Here is a 25,643-nt window from a genome sequence, read left to right on the forward strand (position 1 = left end):
CCACCCGGCCTGTGAACCCCCCCGGGGAGGGGCCAGCCACAACCTCTCTGGGCAATTTATTCCAAAGTCTTGCCCCCTCGTACTGAAGAATTTCTTCCTAAGGTCCAGTCTAAATCTATTCTCCTTCAACTTAAACCCATTTCCCCTTGTCCTGTCACTGGACACTCTTGTAAAAAGTCCCTCCCCAGCCTCCCTGTAGGTTCCCTTCAGGTACTGGAAGGCAGCTGTTAGGTCCCCCCCGAAGTCTTCTCCTTTCCAGACTGAACAACCCCAGCTCCCGCAGCCTGTCCTCGTAGCAGAGCTGCTCCAGCTCCTGGATCATCCTTGTGGCCTCCTCTGAACACGCTCCAACAGATCCACGTCCCTCTTATGGTGGGGGCACCAAAACTGGACGCAGGATTCGAGGTGGGGTCTCAGCAGAGCAGAGTAAAGGGGGAGAATCCCCTCTCTTGCCCTGCTGACCACACTTCTCTGGATCCATCCCAGGATGCAGTTGGCCTTCTGGGCTGCAGGAGTGCCCTGCCGGTCACTGTGCTATGAAGTTTCAGACGTGTAGCACATGCTGCTTCTTGCCAGAAAAGTCACCTCCTGAGTTTAACTTGCTTGGTAAAGGCACAGAGTCATTTTGGTGTCCCCTTGTCTCTGACGCCAGTTAAGGATGCTCCTCTCCACTGGCACTGGCGTTGCAGGGCACAACGCTGTTACGGCTTTGTCCCTCATCAGCCTCTGGTGTCAGTTACCTGCAGGTGTTTGCCAGCAGCACCACTTCATTCGTGATGCTGGGAACGCTGGGGTCAGTAGTGACTGGGACCGGCAACTGGTTTGTTCCACCTGCTGGTTCACTTTGGGTACTCAGTAGCAGCAACCCCACCTTGTGGAGGTGCTACGCAAAGTGCATCTTCTCCTTGGCTTCTCTGGGGACATGCCTGTACAGGACAAGCTCCATCGCTGCTACAAAGGCACCTTTTTCTGAGGGGCGTGGCTGAAGCTTTCTTACTGTGTGCATTAAGAACTTTTTGGCTTGACTTACCTGCCACCTCAGATTCCCTGACAAATGGTGAACTCAGGAGGATCTGTCTAACTTCAGTGATGATGATGTGGGATATTCTGCCACATGCTGTGTCCTCTTGGATTTTATCTATCAGCAAGGTCTTGTGGAACAAGCCTGGTGGCTTAGGCCATCTGGATAGCTGGAAGGGTTAATCCTGTCACTGAGTTCCTGAAGACAAGGAGTACTTCCGTGTCCCCGCTTCACTGGAAGGAGTCACAGGTGTTTTTCCTAGGAAGAGAGAGATTAAGAGGCTGTAGGTTAAAAGCTGAAGAGGATGAGAAAGTGAGGTTACTTTTTGGTTTCCCGTTTGTTTCCTTTGATCAGCTTCTGGGACTGTGCACCTCTGTAGAGCTGTCTAAGCAGGTGCAGAAAACTTTTACAGCTATCCTGGTGCTGTCCAGTAGACCACCAGGTGTGACTGGCTCTTCTGCAGGGAGATGCAGTCTTCTGAGTGTTTTTTTTTTTTGTGATACAATAAGGTCTTTCACTTCTCAGTGGACTCTCCAGCCACACTCACTCTCTGGAGATCTTGCCTGCTGCTGTGAAGAGGAAGCCACCTCTCTACTCCTTTGTTGGCCTCTGTCTTTTTAATTGTCTGTACATCAACAATTGTAATCTATGTGGTCTTTTGAGTAACATCAGCCTCTGACTCATCCTTCCCACCAACGGCACCTTTAAACAGGAGCCCTCACTCTTGTTATTCAGACTTCCAATATCAAAAGTGTTCTTATTTTGTTTCCATAAGTCCAAATCCTTTCCAAAAAATCTCTTAGGCACGTTTTGTCCACTGCTGGGGGATTGACAGCTTCAGCTGTTTCCACACACTGACTCTCAAAATAAATAGTGGACTGTTTCCAGAACTGTAGTGAAGGGGAGGGTGAAAGTCTCTGCCATATCAGACTGCCCTTCAGAGAGTGATGTGACTCTAGTGATGCTGAACAGTTCAAGACGTCTGCTCTGCAGCTGCTTGCACCTTCATGCCCCAAACACTGCAAGACCTCTGGAATTTTAGTGGCTTATAGAGGAAGGGACATCAGGACCCTCCACCAGGTAACTAGTGCTGAGGGTAATGGTGTCAGAATGTACGTGGAGACTCAGTTGAAGGACGAGAGGTTACACACTGGCAACTGGAGCTCTCTGCAATGTGTAGCCCACGTGTACGTTCACCTCCCACCTGCCTTTCTCTTCTCCCTTGGAGTAGTGCCTGCTGCAGGTCTGCCGTGGACAGGAGGCGAAATGGCAGCAGCCTTCACTCTGTAAGCCGTGGAGCAGGTAGGAGGAGGGGAGCAGCAGCAGCTAACCCTCTGCAGATATTTCATGGGAGAGCTCCCCAGCCTCAAATGACAGGGTACGAGTCCACCGCTGTGCAAATGAACTGCGCGGTGGGGAGAAGTTGCTGGTAAGGCTCTCTCTTCTCCAGGTGATCCAAGGCAACATCGATACTTACGACGTGGTCTTGAAAGATCTTCGGCCTCCCATCATTGCACGGTTTATTCGCGTGATTCCTGTGACAGAGATGCCAATGACTGTCTGTATGAGGGTGGAGCTTTATGGCTGTGTCTGGTACGGTAAGTAGCAATTTCCATGCTGTCCCTGGAAAGTAGTCCTTGCACAACACTGTCTGGGACTCAGCCTGCGTCCCCACGTATGTAGAGGGAATCCCAGGCCCACGGAACTGCTTCTGTCGGTCCACACCATAAGTGAAAGGATCATATGGAGAGAGGTGATGGAAGGCTGCTGCTGCTGTATTTCTGAGGTATATGGCCTTCTTTTTTAGATGGTTTGGCATCCTATAGCATCCCTGAAGGAGGGACAATAGCGGCTCCTGGCTTCCCCATCGTTTATCTGAATGACTCGACCTATGATGGCTACCAGGAGCGCAGGTGGGAGAAGTTCTCCTGTTCTCTCTCGGTCACTGTGCAAATGATCTCTTCTTTCCTACTGGCCCTGTCACTAGTCTCTTGTACCTCAAACAGTTCTTTCAGACCTCCAGAGCTGCAGGCTAGCCCACTAGTTCTCCAGAGCATTGGGACTTTGTTATTCCAGGCCCTTTGGCATGTTGTTGGTTGCTCTTTTAAAGGAGGGCCTGGGCTCAGGATGCATCAAATTTATTTTCCCCAGCTTACAAAGGCTGGCAGGAAGGAAATGTGGGGTTTTTATTGAAAGTTCTTGCTGCTTTTCTTTAAAGAATGTGTCCTTATACGGTTAAGTGCTGTCTTAATTCATAGCTTCCACCTTCACTTGATGTGATGACACAGTCCTGATGTGTCTGATTGCCCTAAAGCCCTCATTGCTATTGATCTCTAATTGTGACCTTAAATTATTTGCACCGATTTCTTTGTTGGTTCAGGCACAGCCTTAAGCTGTCATTGATACTGCAGATGCTGCTACGCTTTTGTTGCCTCAGATTGGAGTGGGAGAGGTGGCTGGACCTTCTGCCTGTGCAGTCCCAGCGTCCCTGGAGCAGATGAAGGCCCTTCCCCTCCTCGTTGCCTTTGTTGCTTCTGCAGTTTGACATCTGAAATGCATTCTCTAGCAGACTGCATCTTAAACTGTTGCAGGAGGTCTCCAAGGGTAAATGGGGCATCCGAGACAGTGCGCAACACCTGAACTCTAGGCCTGCACTTGATACCTGTGAGCTCCTGGACAGATTTGAGATATTGTTTTTGAAAACAAAGCTCTGACGGACTTGAAACAACTTGGAAAACTGCATCACTCCCTGTGAGAAGCTTCAGGTCAGCAGAGGCACCACTGCCAATGTGGTATAAGAGGAAGGTGGCTGATTACTCACTGTAAAGATTTCTTGGGTATGATGCTTTTCCAATTTGGAGTCAAAAAGCTTAAAGTAACTGGATTTTGGCAGCTCAATACAAGGTCTGTTAATTTTTCACATCGCTGAGGTTAGGTAGGTAAAGTGGCATATTGCTGACATTTTGAGGTGTCTCTGGTTTACCCAACTCTCGTAAGAGTCCGTATCTGATGTGTTACATAAGTGGCTGAACTTTCAGACATTTAGCGCGACCACTTTGCTATAAATACAGATTTGAGTGTGTTTCAGCAGCTTGAAACTTCAGAGAAGCTTGGGCATGAGTCGCCTTTTGAAGCAGCGTATCTCTGCTTGTTTGGGAATGTGCCTAATAAGTGAAATGACAGTGTCTCTTCGGTGACCTGGTGTCATCTGTTGACTTACAGTGCTTTTATTGTATGTCCTGTTTCAGTCCTTGTTAACTTCCTGAAAAATTTTACTGTTGCCTAAAATTTTTTTTTGTGCTTAAGAGGTGTTTTTTTTAAGCTTATTGGTGTTCTGTTGTACTGGAGTTTAAAATAACGGGGTGGAAAGTTTGTTCTTCGTGCTTACAGGATGTTGCAAGATACTGGGTAACAATGTCTGTAGATGTTAATATGTGGTGCTTTCAAGCTGCATTGATACAGTAGGAATTGGATGTTAAAAAAATTAAAGAAGATGTGGGTGTTGCACTTAGCTGTCTAGCGCTAGCTTAGGAAGCTGGGTCTGCTGGGGAGTGTCAGGAAGCTATGGAGGTGGGCACGAAACCCAACGTGCGAAGCAAAGGCTCTTTCAAAGTACTTAACCTCTAGGTTATGTGCCTGACTGGCCTGGAAGCAGAAGTCTGCCTCTGCCAGCGGTTAATCCTGTTTTGGGGTGGAAAGGCGTGCATACCTGTGCAAATTCTAGTGACAGGAGGGCTCACCTGGAAGGGACTGGCAGAGCTTCAGTGAGTGTCGCAGCCGCCCAGCCCAGGTTACAGAGACTGCCTCAAGGCAGCTGCGTGGAACAGGTCCAGGGAGCAAGTTGAGGCAGTGACACAGCTGACCTGGTTGTGCTTTCCCTGCTGTAGGACAAGGGATGTGCCAGGGAGGGCTCCCAGAAGGCGAGTGGGTCGGGAGGGTCCCGCTTCTGGTGTCTTCTACTCTGGGACAGTGCTGGAGAGCTGGGCAGTGGGCTCTGTGCTTCCAGATAGGGAGGTGGAATAAGGCAGGGTCCTGGGCAGAGAGTCTGGCTGGCTTTGGAAACAGAGCTGATAATGCCCTCCTCTCGCCGCAGGAGCAATGCCAGGAAGGATCTCTGTTAGAGTTAGCTGGGGCTGGGTGAGCTGCCCAGGGTTTTGCTGCTCTTTTTCCTGCTTTTTCTGTGCCTGCCTGCAAAATCTTCCCCACTGTTCCTCCATGACAGGATGGAGTAGTGGTCGTCCTGTGCAGCTCCATGGTGAAATGCCGCAATTAAACCGCTCTGTTTGGAACGAGTACAGCATCATTTTCTCTGGTCTCAGTTTTCATTCTCAAGAGACTCTGCTAGCAGCTTGGCTTTGCTGTCAGGGCTTGATACTGTGCATAAACTTCTGCCTTTTGCCAAGCAGGGAAAGACTTTAAAAGCTCAGCCTGACCAAAAGAAAGGTGATGTTGTGTAAAGGCGGGGAATGAGTTCTGTCCAGGATGGGTTAAGAGTAAATAAGCTAATGTTCTCCTGGTACCGGGTGAAGGATCCATGTGCTTTCACATTTGAGCTCCCCTGGCTGATGTTCTGCCTCACTGCTGGTTCTCTCTTGCTAGGCACCTCTATGGTGGTCTGGGCCAGCTGACAGACGGTGTGCTGGGACTGGACGATTTCACGCAGAGCCACCAGTACCGTGTGTGGCCAGGCTATGACTACGTTGGTTGGAAGAACGAGAGCTTCAGCACGGGCTCTGTTGAAATGGAATTCCAGTTTGACCGACCACGGAACTTCACTTCCATGAAGGTAGTCAGCATTGTCCCTCTCCAGCACAGCCTGGGCTGGGTTTTGGGTCTGCGGGCTCCCACATTGTCCCTTTTAGGTCCTCTTCCCAAAGCAAGGGGATCCAGGGTGCCTGACAGCAGAATTTGAGTGGGAGATATCACAAGTTTACGAGTGTAGGAAAGTGAAGCAGGGGAGCACTTGCATCTCCAGAGCTCAGACACTCTGCTTCTGGTATTAGGCTTAAAGGAATGAAAAGCAGACACCTAAAGCAGTGCTAAAGCACCTGAGATGGATATAGGATGTAGGAAACTTGCTGTCCAGGGACTGCATGACCCTTGAGCTAAAGAAAAGTGATTGTGCTTCCGTTTTGACCAAAGGTTTCTCTGGATGCCTCAGTCTGCACTCCTGCTGTGGGAAATTATTTCAACGCTTGAGAAAAGGATGAGCTGAACTTTGAGTCTGTAGTAAACAGCAGAATCTTTTAAAAAGAATTGGTGGCTTTTCTTGTAGAGATTTCAAATGAAGGAGAACCCACCACATCCTTAAGTAAATTGTTTTAGTGGTTAGTTACCCTGGTTTTGTCTATTTTTAGCTTGCAACTGTTGGCTCTTGGCCTGCTTTTGCTGGCAAAAATGAGAATCCTGCCTTCTCAGAAATTTTGATGCTTCTACACTGTGATTAAACCATCTTGTGATCTTTGCTTCAGTAAACTAAGCTGGCTGAATTTCTCAATATCTTCCCTGGGAGATCCAGGGTCGTTTTTGTAGCGTCCTTGGTCATCCTTTGGGCCTTTCTTAGTTTGCCAGTACTCTTTTGGAGGTATAGAAACTGGAACTGGATGCAAGCTTTCGATCAGACTGCGTAAAGGAGTGGTACCAATTTCTGCTTTTGGACAGTTCTTTGTTTATGAATCTTATGATCATATTAGTTGTCTTAGCCAACAGATAGGGAGCCAGTGCTCATTAAGACTTTAGTATCATACTAAAAATCAGTTCAAAGTTGTTGGTGTCCAGGCTAAAAGGCCAGTGTTGAAAGCATCGCTTACATTTTGTTCCTGAGTTCACTACCCTGAAATGAGTCAGTCTTGAAACCTTCAGATTATTTTGGGAAACTGATTTATATTTTTCCCTGTTTAATTCATTTTATTGCTAGTGTTTCTGCTGTCTCTTTCAGATCACTGAAAAAGGTAGCGAGGAGCCTTGAGCTAGGAATACCTTCCTGTTAGAAAAACACCTAGAGAAGAATTTTGGCAGGAAATCGTAAAGATTAACTAGTGGACAATTTTTAATCAAATTAATCTAATTCACGTGTTCATATTATGCTAATTGGAGTCAGATATTGCAGTGAGTTAATCAAATGCCTTACAAAAGTCTGTCATGTAAACACAGCCATCCTGCTCAACACAACACAAGCTGATGAGAATAGCTAGTTCAACTAGTATTTAATTATAAAGCTGTATTGATTAGCATAAATTATTCGTCATTATTTATTGAACATTGCCCTTTTTAGCTTCGCATTTCTTTTGTAGAGGTTAGGTGGTCTGTAAATACTTTCTTATATCTTCAAATCTGTTGGCTTTATTCTAGTCTTCTGGACCTTTCCTGGTATCCAAGTATTAAAAAATGTTAGCAAATAGTGCAGCTGCATTGGAAATTACTTAGGCTTACATATTAAAAAATTTGACTTTAGTGGGTGTTGTTTGGAATAGAAAGTGTCTCTGTATCAGTCCAAGATGTGAACATATGTCCAACTCCTGGCCAAATATGGCACAAATGGTATGTTGCAGGCGTCAGGCCTTCCTCCCATGTTATGGATGACTGTTTCTCATTGAATAATGTTGTCTAAGCTTCATCTGTTCCTAATTACATGCAAATACCCTTCTTTTGTTTTTTTTTACTGCTCATCAGGCCTGTTGTCCTCATTACTGCTTCACTGCTATTCACTGCGAGACCTTGTAGAGGCCAAGCTATTAATTGAGTTCAAAGCTGCGCTTGGTTTGGAAACCGTTGTTGTCACAGTTGCTAATACTCCACGGTCATTAGGAAATAATTTCTAGAATTGCTGTGGAGGGTTGGACCACCATGGCTATGAAACTGGAGTAGACTGAAGGATACTGACGACTTTGAGGGTCATCTTATTCCTCCTGCTTCCAGTGGTCCAGATCTTCAGGACTGCAGGCAGGGAATTGCCTCAAGTTGCACCAAGAGAGGTTAAGATTGGATAGTAGGAAAAATTTCTTCAGCTAAAGAGTTGTTAAGCACTGGAACAGGCTGCCCAGGGAAGTGGTAGGATCACCATCCTTGGAGGTATTTGACAAACATGTAGATGAGGTCCTCAAGGACATGATTTGGCGGTGGGCCTGGCATTGCTGGGTTAATGACTGGACTTGATCTTAAAGACCTCTTCCAACCTAAGTGATTCTATGTTTCATGAACAGAAAATTCCTGAGGCTTGATTTAGGTTTCAGTAAATCTTCCCTCCTGTCTGATTGATCTGTCCTCATCCTAGGTGCATTGTAACAACATGTTTTCCAAGGGGGTGAAGATCTTCCAGAAGGTGGAGTGTCTCTTCAAACCACGCCTGATTGCAGACTGGGAGCCGGAGCCTGTCGGAGTGGCAACTGTCTTGGATGATAAAAACCCCAGCGCGAGGTTTGTGACTGTCCCCCTGAATCAGCGTGTGGGTAAAGCCATTCTTTGCCGCTTCTACTTCGCTGACACCTGGATGATGATGAGTGAGATTTCCTTCCAGTCAGGTGAGTTATTCCTCCACTCAGGCAAATCTGGCAAAGCCCAGGGAGCAAAAGAGATGGTGTGGACATGCAGGATGTGGGGTTGGCATAAGTCTAGGATGCTGTGGGGGTACACGAAGGAAAGTAAGAGATAATAGAAGCACTGAGAGGGTTGGAAGAGCAATTCAGGGGTGGAAAGGTTCAGGCTGTACTGGGTGCTTCTTAGACTGATACTCAGGCATGGGTGCAGAAGCACAACATGGAGCATTTATTCTCTTTGAGACAGTTGCCTGCTGGTTATGGAGTTGATTTTTACTTCTCTTTACCAAGTATTTTGTTATGAATAATTTAAGTACGTCAACAGGTTGATGATTGAGTTAGCAGATCATGAAAAACAAGAGGTTGAAGTGTGTTGGTTTTTTTTTTCCTCAAGTCTTAACTATGATGCAGAATTCAGTGCCATGAGGTGCTTTAAAAAGCTCTAGAAGGGAATGAACAAGAATCTTGGAGAAAACTACCAGCACTGGCAGTGAAATGATCTGGCAATAGCTTCCTACCCAAGGGTCCCTGACCAGCTAGAGAGAGAGAGGACATTCCAGGGGAAGAAATGCTCTTGGTTGCAGCTTGGTGCTTATCTTGCTGATAGCAGCCCCTTCTGGCTACACCTCTGCCACTGTGGGACTAGGCAGGCTCTTGGTCTAGCCTGGTGAGACGATTCCTATGATCTTGCTCAAGTGGGAAAAAAGCTCTTGCTCCCTGGTGTCTGGCTGAGCTCAGGGAAGGGTCCTGCACACACCGGTGGGTTGCTGGGGTCAGGACGTCTGTGCTGCTCAGTGCAGAGGCTCATTCCTGCAGGTGTGCTGGGAAGCGCTGAGTCAGCAGGCATCTCCACTCATGGTTTTTGGGACCTGCTGCTTGAGTCTGAGCCCTGCCCAGCTTGGCAAGGCAAGGGTGGTGGTTTGGGTTGCGCTGACTGCTGGCAGGAGGAGCAGGGAGGCTGGAGTGACGCCTTCTCTTGCCTTTCCCAGACATGGAGAGCGTGAATCCAAATTTTGTTACGGCTGCCACAAGCACAACGGATCTCCTGGAAACAGAGTACAACGTTACTGAGGGGACCTGGGGTAAGGACTTCTTGCCTTGCGGAAACCTCAAGTGGTGGGAGATTTCACAGTAACGTACCAATTAACGTGATCTCTCCCTCCATTTCTGGCGATGTGGATACTGCCTTCCTGCACAGGACTGCACCTTACAGTCCTCTGAGGCTCAGCTATTTATTTTTCTCTCATCTGGCCGAGGCTCCTCAGAACAAGTGGGCTGAAAATGTAGGTGCAGCCAGTGAAACTCTGAAAACTGTCTGCTCTGATACAGATCCACTGCAGAAATCGGTTCCAACGCTACGAGCAGGCTTTGATTTGCAGAAGTGCTCTGCACCGTTCTTAGCTGTGAGCCTCTAAACTGAGAATTTTTCATACGGGCAAAATGCGAACATGGCTTATGGTGGTGCTCAGGAAGCTGCCTGAGATCTTTTCTGTGCCAGGCTGTAGGAAGGGATTTGTAGGAAGCTAGCCAGCACAGCTACCAACCTGCGCTTTATTAACTCCAGATTCTTCCTCATTCCTCTATGATTTGCAGAAACCACGTCTTCTGTAACCAGCACCTGGATAGGAGAGAAAGCAGATGACTCCAATACCTCCATCCTCGTGGGCTGCCTTGTAGCTATTATTCTTCTGCTCCTGATGATTATAATCATTATTCTTTGGAAGCAGTATGTTCAGAAAAGGTTGGAAAAGGTAATACAATGGGGCTATTTTGCAGACACAAGTAGTACTAAGCATTAACTCTAATGAGCTCAGAATTATGTAGAAAGCACAGGATTTTTTCAGCTCTGTAGAGCAGCTAAAACTCTGTTCTCACAGCAGGGGAGGATGCCAGCCCCATCCAAGACATTATTGGAAGTTGCTGTGGTTGCAGCCACTACATTACTTAAATGCTGAGGCGATGCTCAGTTGTTGCGGGTTTTTTTCTTCTCTCTTTTGCAGGCCCCTCGTCGAATCCTGGAGGAAGATGCCACAGTTCGCCTCTCCTTCTACAGCTACACCATTGCCAACAACCAGACCCAGATCCACCAGTCAAATCCCACCTATGAACGTGCTTTCCCACTGGATTTGGAGTATCACCAGCCAGCTACACTGCTCCAAAAGCTTCCAGAGCTCTCCCAAAGTGCAGAGGATTCAGGTAATGTAATTGTCAGTCTCTAGAAGTTATGTGCTTATTCTTTTATTATTTCTCTAGGATTTTAAAGTATGCCATATGTCAGTGTCTAAGTAATCTTCTCTGGCTCCTATGCAGTACAGTACCAGGGACCCGAGACAATATTCTGGAGCTCTGAAACTTTCTAAATGTTTAACTTTGGCATATAGAGCACCTGGCCTGCTAGAGGGTGGTGGCCTTTTACTGTTCTCTTTGAAGACTGTGTTTATACTTAGCCAGATCATCTTTTAGGAGATGGTTTTGGCAATCACAGCAATCGCACGTTATTTGTCTCATCAGCCCTTTGGCGGTGGAGTTGCTGCCAGCAGCGCTTCTGGGCTGTCCAGACTGGCTGGTGGAGAAGACCTTTAGCACCTCTTTCTACAGCAAGGGCTCTTTGAAATTTCCTTTGAAAAAGCAGAGGGAAATGCACCAGAGATTTGTCAGTGGTGCCTTGGCTTCCAGCCCCTGGGGAGCTTTTGGATGCATGAAGAAGGGAACATTTCCAACAGTGTTTTGTACTGGGTTAGGGCAGTGCTGCTGAGGGAATGGAAGGGCAGAGCTGCATTCTTCAAGCACTGGCAAGTTGCTAAGATCCAGCATTATACGACGTAGGGAGACTGATTTGGATTGAGTCAGGATGTGAATTTGAACAGAACAAAGCTGCTGTGTAATACTCGCCATACAGGGAGTTAGTTATAAAGAGTTATCCTGGGGTTTTACGTGAATAAGCTGCAAGAGGTGGTGTAACATGCTAAGAGAGATCAGGTCTTGTCACTGAAAGAAATCCAGAACAAGCTTGACGTTGCCAACAACATCCCTGCGTCAGGTAAGAGGAACAGGTCATACTTAGGCTGAGTCAGAGACAGGAAATCACTTCAGACTCTGTGCCTCCATGTCTGAGCAAGAATTGGAGCTCTTGTAACTGGGTAGAGCCGGCAGCTGTTTACCAGGAATTAACAAGTGTTCCAGTGCCTGCGGAAGTGAAGCTTATTCTGGTTTAAGCCTGAGTTAAAAGAGAGTCTTCTGGCTTGTAGTACCTTAGTGCAAGGCACTCAGCTAGGCTGAGTTCCCAGAGCTCTGCAGGATGGCGAGGAGCGGCAGCTGGGCCGTGCTGGTTTTGAGGCAGTGTGTGTGTCTGACCCCGCCTGTCTTTGGTTTCCCCTTAGTGTGCAGTGGGGACTACGCTGAGCCCGACCTGACCAAGTCCACTCCTCACCAAGGCTTTCAGAACAACGTTCCTCACTACGCTGAAACTGATATTGTCCACCTGCAGGGTGTGACCGGCAACAACATGTATGCAGTCCCAGCCCTCACTGTGGATTCACTGACCAAGAAGGACATCTCGGTGGGTGAATTCCCACGGCAGCAGCTACGACTCAAGGAGAAACTGGGAGAAGGACAGTTTGGAGAGGTACAGCCGTTCTCTTCTGCTTTTCCTCCGACAGAAGGGAAAAGCCTGGCAGAGCTGAACCTTCTGAGCTGCCTCTGCACTGCTTCATGTCTGGGGGCTAAGGGTTTTGCATACCAGTATTTTATTTAATATGTCTTTGGCGTTGGGGGAAACTGACCTCCCTTAGGCTAGGCTTTAGAGAGCCCCGTTCTGCACCTGTGAGGCTGCTTAGTACCACATGAGTCTCTCAACAGATGAACTTCGTGAACTTTTTTTGTTTGCTGTCAAATATCTTTGTTTATGACCTTACAGAAAAGACCTGTGGGTGGGAATTCAGACTGTTTCATGGTTATCCATGGACATCTCAAACATGCGTTGGCTGTCACCTACCTTTAGGCTTTTGAGTTTGAAAGCTCTAGTGGTGACTCCAGCCAAGACAGATTGATCCTAGCTGTAAAAACAGCTTTCTCGTTAACAGAGTGAGGTTCTGGTGAGGCTCTGCATGCTGACCCGAGCAAGACAGTCATTTCCCAAGTGCTGTGATGTCCTCACGTATTCTCTAGCGTTACTGCTTGCTCAAGCCCTCAGGCAGCATGATACATCTGTCTGTCATGTGCCAGGTTTTCTCTTTACTCCCTGAGCAGGAGCATTCAAGCCTTGAATGTTTTCACCTTAGCTTTTCTTCTCTCCCTGCTTCATTTCCACACTACCCTTAATTCCATACTGAGCAGCTCTTCCCCTGCTGTTCCCTTTCTTCTGCTGTCTCTCTTCTTTCTTCCAGCTTTTGCCGACTTGCAGCCTCAAATTCTGTCTGCTACATTTTGGCAAGGCACAGCCCTTTCCTAACTGCTTCCTCCTCTGTAGAGTGCTTGTCTTTATAGTTTTTCCCTTCTGACAGCACATCTTTCTGACTCCTCTCCTGTCTCCCTCACTTCTTTCTGGAGCACTCCGCATATTGGGAAGGTGCTGACACCTTCAGCCTCTTCACCTGACTGTCAGTGCAGCCACTACTGCCTGTCTTGGGCTATGCTCCAAAAGTGAAACTGAGAGGTGTCTTTTTCTTCGTTGTTTTACTTCTGGTTTCTCCTTCCCTCTCATTCCTGTCCTTCCAATACCTGTCAAAGCTTTCTCCTCCTCCTCCTTTGTGTTGTCAAACAGCAGCAGTCAGGCTCTCTCATCTCCATTCTCCTTGGAGATTGATTCAGAGCCTGTTCCTTTCCTCACGTCACTGGTTCTTCCCCTCACTTTTGCGTTGCGTTCTCCCATCTCTCCTGCTAACCTCCTGAGTTTTTGCTGGTCTTCGTTATATGCTCTCGTCCCCTGCTCTGGCTTTGTGTGCTGTCTTGCTTCTAGAAACATGGCTCATTGCTTCTTCACCTCTCCACTCAGAAATTCCTTCCATTTCAATCTTTTTTTCTTCCTGCAACTAACTCTCAACTCACTGGATTCTGACACATTACCTGTGCTTGTAAATCGTGCGCTTAGTACCATCGCTCTCCTTCCTCTTCCAAGTCTTGTGACTGCATGTGCACCACAGCAGGTTTTATTCTCCATGTAACTGCAGCAGCAGCTTTATGTGTTTGTTCATTCTGTGTTTGTCCCATTTTCTGTGCTGTCTCCTTTTTCTCCCGCCATGCTTGTGACATAAATTTCTGCTGCCTTCTTCATATAAAATTCATTACGCTCCCATTGCATTCCCCTCCCTGCTGCAAGTCTTTGACTGACACATCCAGTCTGCTCCCCTCCTCCAGTCCTTTTTCCTGTCCCACACACTCAGGTCTGTCTGCTTCTCCCAGCCCAGCATCTCTTGCCCAGTTCTCCATTTCAATGCATATTCTGATAACTTCTTAAGCAGGTGTTTTGTCACTCCTTATTATACCACCCTGGTAGTAATTTTATGTCTTTATTCATCTGTTTATCTGAAGAAAGTTGGAATTCTGTGTACTCAACAGAGTATTTATTTCTGTGTATATTCACAGGTGAGGTGTTTACATCACACACGCATAGATGCACGCACACACACTTTTCTCGCTTTCTTTCTGGAGTTCAGAGGACTTTGGGTAGCTGTCTGTAATTGCTGGGTGCTCCTCGGTTCACCTGAGCGGTGACTCAGGCCAGGTGACTGCGGGACGGTTCTGAACTCGTCGGGCTGGTGGGATGTGCTGTACATGCCAAACCTGCTGCGGCCGTGCTGTTGACGGGCGTGTGCAGAGTAAAGCAGACAACTGCAGGCACAGTGACCCTCCTCAGCATCTCCAGGACTTGCTGGCAAATTGGACTGCCCCAGTCGGCAACTGGAGCAGAGTGCACGGGTGCAGTGAAATCAGTGTGCTGGGGGCACATCAGGCTGTTATCCTGTGTGTTCCTACATCATGGGCTATGTAGTGCATGTACACATTTTGTCCAGAGTCTAGGTCCAACCTATGGGCTGTTTCTGATCCAGAACAGCGTCGCCTTCATTAGAGTGTTCACTTGGTCATTCTTCCAGCAGTGACCAAACTGGTGACTTCAATGTGACTTTGTTTCCCTCTGGTTTTGTGCCCGTGCATGCTCTCATAGTTGCCTCTGCCTTCTGCCCCGCAGGTGCACCTTTGTGAAGCCGACGGCCTGCTGGAGTTCCTGGGAGTCTCTTCTATAGAATTCACTCACCAGCCGGTTCTCGTAGCAGTGAAAATGTTGAGATCAGATGTCAACAAAACAGCCAGGTGAGCGGATCCACAGTGCCCACCGTCTGAGGAGGAAAGGGAATACTCTCCAGGCAGCAGTTTCACATAGGGGACTTCAGGAAGAGAGCATCATGTGTCTCTGCTGTGTGTTCGTGTAAGGACGCAAGAAGGGAGCGGGGGATGGAAACAGAGGCAATGTCCCACTGAAGTGCTGTGTGTTTTGCTGGGGAAGGGGTCAATGCTGAACACAGGCACAGAACCAGCTTTCACACTTGCTCTGTGCAGAAGTGTCAACGTCTCCGAGCTGAAGTTGTCTTACATGCTATTTCTGCTTTCTGGAGATGAAGGAATAGTTTAGGACTCAAACCTGTGTTTTTTATTTTAAGAAATGATTTCCTGAAGGAGATCAAGATCATGTCCCGGCTAAAGAACCCAAATATCATCCGGCTCCTGGGGGTGTGTGTGCGTGATGACCCGCTGTGCATGATAACAGAGTACATGGAGAACGGAGACCTCAATCAGTTCCTGTCGCAGAGAGAGATCTACAGCAAATTTGCCATTTCAAACAATATTCCCTGCGTCAGGTAAGAGGAGCTGCCCATCTTTGGGACAAATCAACAGTACAGAGCTACCAGTTCCATCTGCTGTGCCATCCAGGCAGTGACCTTCCTCCAGCCCAGCCGCTGCCGTGGCACGTACCGTGGACGTTAGTCCCGCTTCGCGGGGGAGGTTGTTCTTGAGGCCTCTTGGAGGTCTGTGTTCCCGTGAAGTGTTCCTGGATCTGGGTTCATTCTGGTCATGGTGACCAGCTTAGATATGTTGTTTACTGATGTGGCTGTTTACATTAGTGTGCTCATATCAAGTATTTCAGTAATATGAGAAGCCAGCTGCACGACAGCAAGAATTTGAGGGTGGAAATCAGGAATGTCTCTTAGGGTTTTAAGAGGGTTCGTGTGCTCTCTGGATGTCTGAAAAATATTACGTGAGGAGAGTTGTGTGGACCTTCACTAAGGAAAGGTTTTGTCAGCCAGCAGAAGAGTATTTGGCAAAGAAAACCATTTTCTGTCAGTGGTGGCACTCAATCCTTCTGTAGAGGAGAGAGATAAATCTAACCTAAAAGCACCTCTATGGCTGCAGAAGTCTTTTCTTCAGAGGAGCGTTGTGTGGAAGCTAACGTGTTCTGCTCGATAAAGAATCCTGCACAGATCAAAAGGTGCTGCACTGCTTAGCCTTTGGCACTTACCTCCCCAAAGCATGAGATTTATTTCTAGTTCAGGAACTAGGCACTTAGGCAGAGCCAGTTCTGTTGATGGCTGGGTCTTACGCCAAGAGATCCCCAGTGTTTCTGCCAGTAGCTGGCAGTGGTCACTGGTCCTGTCGGGGAGTGTTCAGCTGTCACCCTGCAGCTGTGACACCCCAGGAGCTGCAGGCTGGCAGAGGATTTGCATCAGTGTAGAACATATTCAAGCTCTCTCCAGTCCCCTGCCCCTTCTGTTCACCTTTAGACTTGCGGCATTTTTAGCGTGGCCGAAGCCTCAAACTGTGCTTTCTTTGTCTCCCCCTCACCTCTCATCTGACTTCAGCACTGTCACGTTCCTCTCCCTTGGTTTCCATTACTTGGCTCTGCCTCTGGTTTTTCTTCCTCTCCAGCTGATCCTCCAGCCTCTCCTTTTGCCCCTTCCAGCCAGGTACAGTTTCACGTTGAAGGCAGCCGGTGTGACGAGCTCAGGTATCTGCCTACGTAGGAGCTGTTTACTTGAGAGCGAAGCAAATCCCTGCCAGAGAGTGCAGCTCATCGCTGCTGCTGCCAGCGGGCGTCTGATTGACGTGGCGAGGTCCAACCATCCCACCTGCCTCTTGGGCCCAGTATTTGCGACACCAAATGTGAACACCGGCCCGTTGCTGCAGAGAGGTCACACGTTTTTACATCCCTATGGCTCTTTGGTATTCGAAACACATCTCCCTGCTGACTCTGGCTATCTAGCAAATCCTGAAGATGAGTCTGCTGGGAAGTGTCTCCTGCTGCACGCCACAAGCCCTGCAGAGCTTGCTGAGCAGAGGGGCAGGGAGCAAAGAGGGAGCTGCTGGTGGGACCCTGCCAGGGTGCAGGTGGGACAGGGGAGATTGGGCTTCTTCAGTGAGAAGAGCAACAGCTGCAGGCAGGGGGAAGGCAAAACGTGAGTCTTGAAGGCTGTGGCCACTCCTACACAAAAAGCCAACAACCAGGTTAACGAGGTACAAGTGGGTGTCAGAGTTCCTTCTCTGGGGCCACCGCAGGCCCACCCAGGGCAGGAGGACTGTCGTGCTGCCTCTGAGACTGGGCCAAGTGTCCCCCAGCTGAGGTGGGGTGTTCACGGTGCTGGGAGGGAAGCAGTGCCCAGGACCCCCCCTGCCAGGGTTCTGCCTCTGAATCGCTGTAGCCATAACTTGGCTATTGCTGAGAATAGAGAGATTGGTTCTGTTGTCATGAGGTGTAAATTACGTTGTTGTAACTCAGATAACATGCTTTCTCGTCGCTTTTCTCATTGCCACCAGAACACAAAGAGGAGGAGACTAAGACTTTCTTTTTCTGACCTTTATCAGAGGGGGCCCTACAGGGAAGCTGGAGAAGGGCTTTTTACAGGGGCAGTAGTGACAGGACAAGGGGCAATGGCCTGAAACCGCAAGAGGGCAGATATAGGTTAGATACAAGGAAGAAATTCTTCCCCATGAGAGCGGTGAAGCGCTGGCACAGGTTGGCCAAGGAAGTTGTAGATGCCCCATCCCTGGAGGTGTTCAAGGCCAGGTTGGACGGGGCTTGGAGCAACCTGGGCTGGTGGGAGAGAGGGGTCCCTGCCCACAGCAGGGGGGTTGGAACTACACGATCCTCAAGGTCCCTTCCAACCTGAACCATTCTGTGATTCTACGAAATACTGCGAACGGTTTGTTAGATCTGTTGTGACAAATGCTTGGCTGCGTGAAGCATTTGATTGAGCAGGCACAGAGGGAAACAAGCTGAGCAGCACAGAATAATAACGTGTGAGGAATGCTGTAAGTCAGGTGGTCCAAACTCTGTGTCATGCAACTTACTATCTTCATTTTGCTAATGGTGGAATTAGAATTATATTAGATGGAAAATACGTGTTTATATTTTCAGTAATATTAAGCATATTTAAAAAAATGTAAGCTCTCCTTAATGTTAAGTGACATACTGACATTGCTGGAAGCATGCAGCAGTGTCTGAAATACCAGGCTGAACAGTTTTTAAGATAGAAGATTCAGAGATTGTACATCTTAATTTTTCATGTCTCTTTGCAAAAAGTTGGTGCTTTGATGCATAAACTCTTTGAAAATCTTGAGATTCGTGCTTGATATTAAAAATATAAAGGATGTCAAATTCTAAGGGCCCTGAATTTCAGGGACAGCTTGTCTGCTCTTGCTTAGTCAGCTTAGCCTGGCAGGTTGGGAGTGTTAATGCTCTGAAAACTAGACAGTTTAGTTTCACTGTTAGGGCAGAAAATAAAGCGACAGGTCACTGTAACACAAGGTGCAAGAAAGAGTGGTGTGTGGGGAACTCTACTGATGGGTTTTTTTCCTTCTCTTATGCTTTCTTTTTAATGCAGCTACTCCAACCTGCTGTACATGGCCACCCAGATTGCCTCGGGAATGAAGTATTTAGCATCTCTGAATTTTGTGCACAGAGATCTGGCAACTCGCAACTGCCTGGTGGGGAACAACTACACCATCAAGATTGCCGACTTTGGCATGAGCAGGAACCTTTACAGCGGGGATTACTACCGCATCCAGGGGAGAGCTGTGCTGCCCATACGCTGGATGGCCTGGGAGAGCATCCTCCTGGTAGGGACTGCACAAACCCGTTTTCTCCCCCTTCCTCGGATTTGCGCTGTGCACCTGAGGCAGGAACACACGTATGTGTAATGGTTCTTAGGACAGCAAAACGTGTGGTTCAGTTGAGCCCAGGTGAGAAGTTCGTTGGGTTGTGTTGGACATAACTCAAATCCTGGGAGTGTGGCCATAGGGTCACAGAGTAGGTTGGGTCAGAAGCAACTTTTTGAGGTCATCTCGTCCAACCACCCTGTAATGAGCAGGGATATCTTCAACTAGACAAGGTTGCTCAGAGCCCCGTCCAGCCTGGCCTTCAATGTTTCCAGGGATGGGGCTTCTACCATCTCTCTGGGCAACCTGTGCCAGGCTCTCATGATCCTCATCATAACAATTCTTCCTTGTTTCTATTCTAAATATACCTTCTTTTAGTTTAAAACCATTACCTCTCGTCCTATCTCAACAGACTCCTAAAAAGTTTGTCTCCATCTTTCTCACAGGCCCCTTTTAAGCACTAGAAGACCCTCTGGAGCCTTCTCTTCTCCAGGCTGAACAACCCCAACTCTCTCAGTCTGTCCTCACAGAAGAGTTGTTCCATCCCTCTGATCATTTTTTGTGTTCCTTCTCTGGATCCATGTCCTTTTTATGTTGGAGCCCCCAGAGCTGGATGTAGAACTGCAGGTGGGGTCTCACCAGAGCAGAGAAGGAGAATTATCTCTCTCAACCTGCTGGCCATGCTTCTCTTGATGCAGCCCAGGATGCACTTGAAACTCATGAAGTTTGGCCCCTGCTGGAATTGTAAGGAAGTTGCTTTGTGTTGCTTGTTTCCCCAGCTGGGAAATCACCAGGAGCAGGAGCAAAACTTCAGGAGTTTCAAGTGCCAAGTCTGGTTTTGAGGTTGGAGTTTTGCTTTGTGTTTAAGGGTCCTGCTGTCTCCCCTTAGATTGATCGACAGCCCAAACACGTCCAGTCTGGAGGCAGTTCCATAATATTCAGCTAATTCACCTAAGACAGTTGCTGAGACCACCTGGTTGTACTTTCTTATAGCACACCCTCTGAGTACCTAGAAAAACTGTAATTACTGCTGCTAAAAAGGCTGATAGGCCTCCAGTTTTTCTAAATTCACCCTGTTTTCCTCATTACAGCTCGATCTAAACCATAAGTCACTCCCACCCTCCTTGTGTGAACATCTTCCAAACATTGACAGACTCCTAGTGTTGCCAGATAAGCCTGGGCAATCTGGGTCTTGGATGTTCTCTTCCCAAACAGCCCCTCCAGCCCCCGATTGTTTTCCGTTGTTTTCTGGGCGATCTCTAGCTGCTTTTTCACTTCTTCAGGAACACATTGTTCCAAATGCAGCCAGTTTGGGCACATTTTTCGAAGACAGAAAACAGGGACAGCAAGCAGACTGTCACCGACTTCTTGCATGTGCGAAGATCAAAATTATCTTGGCCTTTTTCTGAGAGTCTGGAGTCTGCTTTGGCTCTGCTTTCACCCCGAGGGCTTTGCTCCCTGTTCAAAGGCTTTTCTGGGCTGCTCTGCTGTGTTTTGGGTGGAGGTAGGCAGCAGCTATCCGCGCCCCTGCCTACTGCTGCAAATACAGACTTTCTCAGGAGGGACAGCAGTCTCTGGCTGCCTCTCACTCCCTGTTCCAAGAGGTTTGCCCCAGTGCAACGTACACCCTCTTAGAGCTGTCCCATGGGTCCCACAGACATACCGCTCCTGTCCCAGCGCTGCTGGGAGCAGGTCACTGCTCTGCTGTGTCTTTTCCAGGGCATTTTCCCAAGGAGGAATTCTGCATCCTTGTGTTTAGCTGCAGAGGGCGTGGACTGAAATGGGTTTTGCTGACTGTGTGCCGTGGGCAAGCTGAGCTCCCAACGTTCGTTCTGTTCGCAGGGCAAGTTCACCACAGCCAGTGACGTCTGGGCGTTTGGGGTCACCCTCTGGGAGATGTTCATACTGTGTAAGGAGCAACCTTACAGCCTCCTCTCAGACGAGCAAGTCATCGAGAACACAGGAGAGTTCTTCCGGAGCCAGGGCAGGCAGGTAAGAGAGCATTTGGCCTGGTCACATGCAGGTGGATCTTCCTGGGGGCCTTATGTCATCTGCAGAAGTCTCTTCTTCTATTACTCATCCTCTCAAGCATGTCTTGCCTCTCTTCCCCTTTATCTGCGCTCACTGCACCAGCTGTCCTCTCTTGGAGTGCCACTGGAAGAGTCTCTTGGCCCTGTCCAGTGTTTCTTCCTTACTATAAGCCACTTGCATTTCGATCTGCCCCGTCCTCCTTAGCTTTTCTGGGCTCTCCTACACAATCCTTTTGCTCTTTCCACCTCCTTCCCGCTAGCTTTTTCTCTGAAAGGTCGGGAAGCACTTATTTAGCAGAGGAGGGAGCTGCTGTTGTTCATTCCCAGGGATTAGATGCTCCCTGTAGTATCTCCACATGTGCCAAGAAGCCCTTGGCCAGTTGCCGGAGGGCTTTTCCGAGTCATTCTGTCCTCCCCTACGAACTCCCGGGCAGGACTCTGCACTCTGCTGCTGCCTTTGGTAGATGCCAGGGATGACACAGAACAATCCAGCCCCTCACTACTGCGGATCGCTGTACCCAAAACCATGGAGTGCCGCTTCCGAACAGTTTATTCTTCTCCCAAAATCCACCTTTAGCACCAAACAAGTTAAAGGTTTAAGGGGCATGAAACGATCGGAGGTTTAATTCACTGTCTCCCGAATGCTAATGATTTAATGAAGAGGCTAAAAGATGCATATTGAAATGAGAGGGGAAGAAAAAAAAAATCTGCCCAGCTGTGCTTTTAGATGAGCTCTAAAAGGTGTTTTTTCTATCTCTGCTAACAAGCTGTCACGATGCTTAGAAAGCCTCATGGGTTGTCTACGGTGAGTGAAAGTATTTGGATTTTGTTGTGGTCAATTTGAGTTTGGTCTGTGTTTTTGCTGTCATTTGGAAGACAAATCTCCCTGAAGCATTCATGTTTCCTGGGGAACAAAGGACTGTTTTGTGACCAGCTCATCAAACAAGTTGGCAAAAGTGTCCGCGGCGCCATCTGAGATGACGTCAAAGCTCCATCCAGAATTCTCTGGCAGGCTCACGCTTAATGGATTTCGAACATTGCATGAGGCCATGTCTTGTCAACCTGGAATGAGTCTGTCCTTTTGGTGTTAGTGTCGTGAAAGTTCCATTCTTTTGTGAAAAAGCCACTGAAATTGCTGTAACTTTCTACCTTTCAGATCTATCTCTCCCAGACTCCTCTGTGCCCTAACCCTGTGTTTGACCTGATGCTGAAATGCTGGAGCAGGGATATAAAGGATCGTCCCACTTTTGACATGATTCACCACTTCCTGCTAGAACAAATGGAATCAAACATTTGACTCCAGGAAGAAAAAGAGACAAACTGTTGAGACCAGAGTGACTTTGGTGTCAGTTTGCCTGTACCTCACGGGAAGACGGTCAGGCCACCTTGCTCTCCTCCCTTGACTGCACCGTATTTAAGTTGAGACGTCCATGGCAGCTGCTCATTCTATTGGCCATGGTCTGACACACAGGACCAGGGGATCTCATTTGGTTGGAAAAAAAAAGAAAAAAATCATCTCCTCTTCCGAATCGTTTCCTGGGAATACTGTGAGAGGGGTTTTATTATATACCCGTACACCTTTTGGGACGAAACGAATGAGTGGAGCCTTGGAGCTCTCTCCTGGGGGGAACGGAAGGCTGCCGGTCGGTGAGAGCGCTGCCACTCAAGAACAGGTTTCTAAAAATAAAGACTTCAGTCTTCTGAAACTATTCCATTAACTCCAATGGAAGTCTTGTGCACATTAGCAAGTGTTTCTGTGTGCTCTTGCTGCGGACTACGTGTATGGCGAGAGACTAGAAACGCCTAGAGCTAGGAAATGGTTTTCATGGACTTGAGAACTGACGGAGCATTTAACAGCCCCTTGGAAGTTACTCTACCGGGGTCTATGGAGGATGCTGATACGAGAGTCCAAGATCATGTTCTTTTTTCCTGTGGTTGTTAAGCACTGCTTTTGTTATATATGTGCGTTTTCCCCACACTGGATTTTTTTTTTTTTTTTCTTCTAGAAAGAAATAATTTTGAAAATGAATGTTAAAGGTCATAGGAAGGTCACTGCGGTAGAAGATCTTCGTCTGACCTACAAATTAAGGCTAGGGTAGGGAGTTTGTATGGAAAAGTAGCAGATACTGTACTACTGTCACTATGTAGATTTATTAGCCTAATGAACTTGTAGCCACAATGGACTGATGTGCAATTAATCCTGTATAAGTACCCATTAATATGAGATCTCTAAGTCGATGCTGTTAGGTGTGCACGAGGGAACTTGGATCTGGTGAAACTCGCAGAGCCCGCGATGTCACTTGTCAGAGCTGGCGTGAGCAGAGAAGGAGCAGAGCACGGGTTGGCCCCCGGCACACATACGCTCTGAGTCGCGCGTCCAGTGGTGGCGTTTCCTCATCGAGTCTGCGGCAGGGTCGGTGCTCGTCGCCCAGGCAGGTGCGCTTTGGTCCAGGCTCCTCTCTTGCCCGATCAGCTCTGGCGTGAGGAGACGGGGCTGACGTATCCCCTTTGCTTTGGGTTTAGGTTTTATTTTGGACATTCCCTGCACAACGTGAGACCCACTTACTCATTGAGCTTGGGGTTGTGTTTTGTTTGTCTTGTCACAAACGGCTCATTCTCTGGAGGGTTTTACAGGGCTCTGAAATCCATTTGGAGTGAGAGAATTTCTACAATAAATCCATTGTGGATTTACCAGGTGCCTGGGGAATACTCTGCTATTCCCTCTCTAATTGTTTAGTAAGATACTTAGGACCAAACCAGATATTTCATAAGCTGGGAGAAGGTGGAAGCTCAGCACTTGGCTTTTTTAAACAGCATCCAGCGTAGCGTGTATTTCCAGTAAAGACTGTAAAGATAACTTTTGTCTTGGTCACAAGCATAGTCTGCCTGGCTGGCTGTGTGGTGAGCTCTGTAAGAGGGCACTGCCGAGAGAGGGAGTGTCACAGCGGTCATAATAAGGGGTCGGAAAAAAAAAGCGGGTGCTTCTGAACTGGCCATCACCAGGAGGGAGCGTGGCACCGGCCGTGTCTGTTCCCTCGGCAGAACCAACTCTGTCATCAAGTTCCCTGGTTGCAGCTCCCTCGATAGCGCCGTGCCCAGGCTGTCCCGGCGCAGACTCGCCGGGAGGTCCCCCCGGCTGCGTGCAGGTGTCTCCATCCAAGCTGCTCCTCTGAGCCCCCTTCACGTGCTGAGGAGCTGGAGGGTCCAAGTCATCTCATCTCCCTGTGAGGGATGCGCAGGCTCAGGTGAATCTCACCCCCAATTAGGTCTGGGTGGGTTTTTTTTTTTCTCCTTTGATTAGAGGGGCCCAGGGTGAGCTGCTGCTTCGTACGTGCACCGTCTGTCGGGAGCTGGGTGGTGGGAGGCGAAGGCAGCGCGGTCGCTGGGGCAGCCTGTGGCTGGCAAACCACGCATCGACTGCGTTTCCGGAGAATTTCCATCCTGTCCCAGAAAACGTACCCAAGTAACACGAAGCCGTGTGTGTGATCTCCTCTTCTTTAGAGGTACCAGAGCGCTGTAACGTCACCTGGGTGGGTTTTCTACTTCTGTTATGTCAGGATGTGCTGTTCCTCCATTGACATGTTGACATACAAAGTTTCTCTCATATCAATAAATTCTAATGATAACCTTGACAAAAGCGAATTTCTGCTTTTTTTTGACTCAGGGTGGGTATTTTGGTTTGTTAATTCAGTAACTCTTTGGTAAGTGTGTGACTCCCGGTTTTGAAAGGAGCAGCCTGTGGCTGTTTAAAGGAGTGAGCTTGGAAGGGAGTTTCTGAAATTGCTGGGAAGACGCTGGCCTGAGTGTCCTCCAGAGCTGAGGAGGCTGATGGGACCTGGGACAACCTGGGATCATGGTTCTGTGATGGGAATATGGTGCTGCGTTTCAGTAAGCGTTTGGGTTTTCGTATGTTCATTTTAAACTCAGGAATACTTAGAGTGGGAGAGACCTTTGTAGGTCTCTAATCCAACTGCCCACTAAAAGCTGAGCTAACTCCAGGTGTTCCCCAGCTGAGATTTGAAGATCTCCAAGAGTGAGGATGTGTCAGGGCTGTTTCTCTCTGGGAGGGGGAGAATTTTCTTCTTGTGTCCAGTGGTCCTTCCCCTCGTTCTGTCCTGTGCCTGTCACCTCTTGGTCTCCTGCTGCGCAGCTCTGGAAGAGCCAGCGTACGCAGACCCACCCACCCTGCAGACCTGGGGCTGCTGGAGAGGCAGGACCCTGATTAGAGCTCAGGGATTTGGGCAAACTCAAGTGTGTTTATAAAGGCTGAAAGTTTCAGATCTCCGAAAGAATTTTGGTGCAAAGGCTGAGCACCAAAGCAGCATTTTTATCTCCTCAGATACAATTTTGGGTGGAGTACAGACACCTAAACAGGTGATTGTATCTCTGAAGTATCCTGAAGCACCTGTCAGCCGTGTGGCCAAGCTCTTCAAGGACATGGAGGGACTTTGGCAGTGAAGCAGGCTTGCTGTACATGGTGGAAACAACGCTGGTGCTAACAGCCATTGTGGTCTTTGGCTTGAGGACGTGCTGGCCCCAGTGGCTGCTCAGTAAAGAGGAGACTTGTGTCCTGCACCTGCCTTCAGCTGGAGCCGGGTGGAACCCACCGCCCCCAAGACGACGTGACCGTACGATGTTGGGAACAGGAGCAACATTTGCGCTGCACAAAGGAGGGCAGAGAGGGACCAGACCAGGAGGGCAATAAGGAGCCGGGAGAGGAGGGCTGAGCCTTCCACCACAGCCCAGTGAATCCCCCGACCTCTGCCTTGGGTTTCCTCATGTGGCCAGGTCTGTGTGGGCTGCGCTGGTGCCAGGGCCACGCAGAGCCAGGCTCTCCCGAGTTGTTTGTGTTGGCCGTGAACTCTTGTGCGCGAACGCCCATTTGTGCTGGGGCTGCTTGCGGGGAACATC

General features: G+C 48.5%; 1 protein-coding gene across 2 annotated transcripts in view; it reads left to right on the forward strand.

The window, feature by feature from the left end:
• The window catches only part of LOC104271164 (discoidin domain-containing receptor 2-like), a 34,079-nt gene extending 11,748 nt beyond the window's left edge, over positions 1-22,331 (forward strand). The window contains exons 4-16 of one of the 2 annotated variants that reach the window (XM_009865762.1): positions 2,472-2,619; positions 2,829-2,934; positions 5,621-5,807; positions 8,295-8,541; positions 9,546-9,638; positions 10,150-10,307; positions 10,557-10,752; positions 11,937-12,181; positions 14,744-14,865; positions 15,213-15,410; positions 18,429-18,663; positions 20,545-20,694; positions 21,889-22,331. In XM_009865762.1, the coding sequence (XP_009864064.1) occupies positions 2,472-2,619; positions 2,829-2,934; positions 5,621-5,807; positions 8,295-8,541; positions 9,546-9,638; positions 10,150-10,307; positions 10,557-10,752; positions 11,937-12,181; positions 14,744-14,865; positions 15,213-15,410; positions 18,429-18,663; positions 20,545-20,694; positions 21,889-22,029 (2,226 nt within the window). In that variant the 3' untranslated portion in view covers positions 22,030-22,331. Of the gene's footprint in view, positions 1-2,471; positions 2,620-2,828; positions 2,935-5,620; positions 5,808-8,294; positions 8,572-9,545; positions 9,639-10,149; positions 10,308-10,556; positions 10,758-11,936; positions 12,182-14,743; positions 14,866-15,212; positions 15,411-18,428; positions 18,664-20,544; positions 20,695-21,888 lie in introns of both variants that reach the window. The other variant, XM_009865771.1, reaches the window with a different exon arrangement.
• Positions 22,332-25,643: the final 3,312 nt, after the last annotated feature.

This window comes from Apaloderma vittatum, unplaced genomic scaffold (genome assembly GCF_000703405.1).
Source record: "Apaloderma vittatum isolate BGI_N311 unplaced genomic scaffold, ASM70340v1 scaffold9770, whole genome shotgun sequence".
NCBI classification, from domain to species: domain Eukaryota; kingdom Metazoa; phylum Chordata; class Aves; order Trogoniformes; family Trogonidae; genus Apaloderma; species Apaloderma vittatum.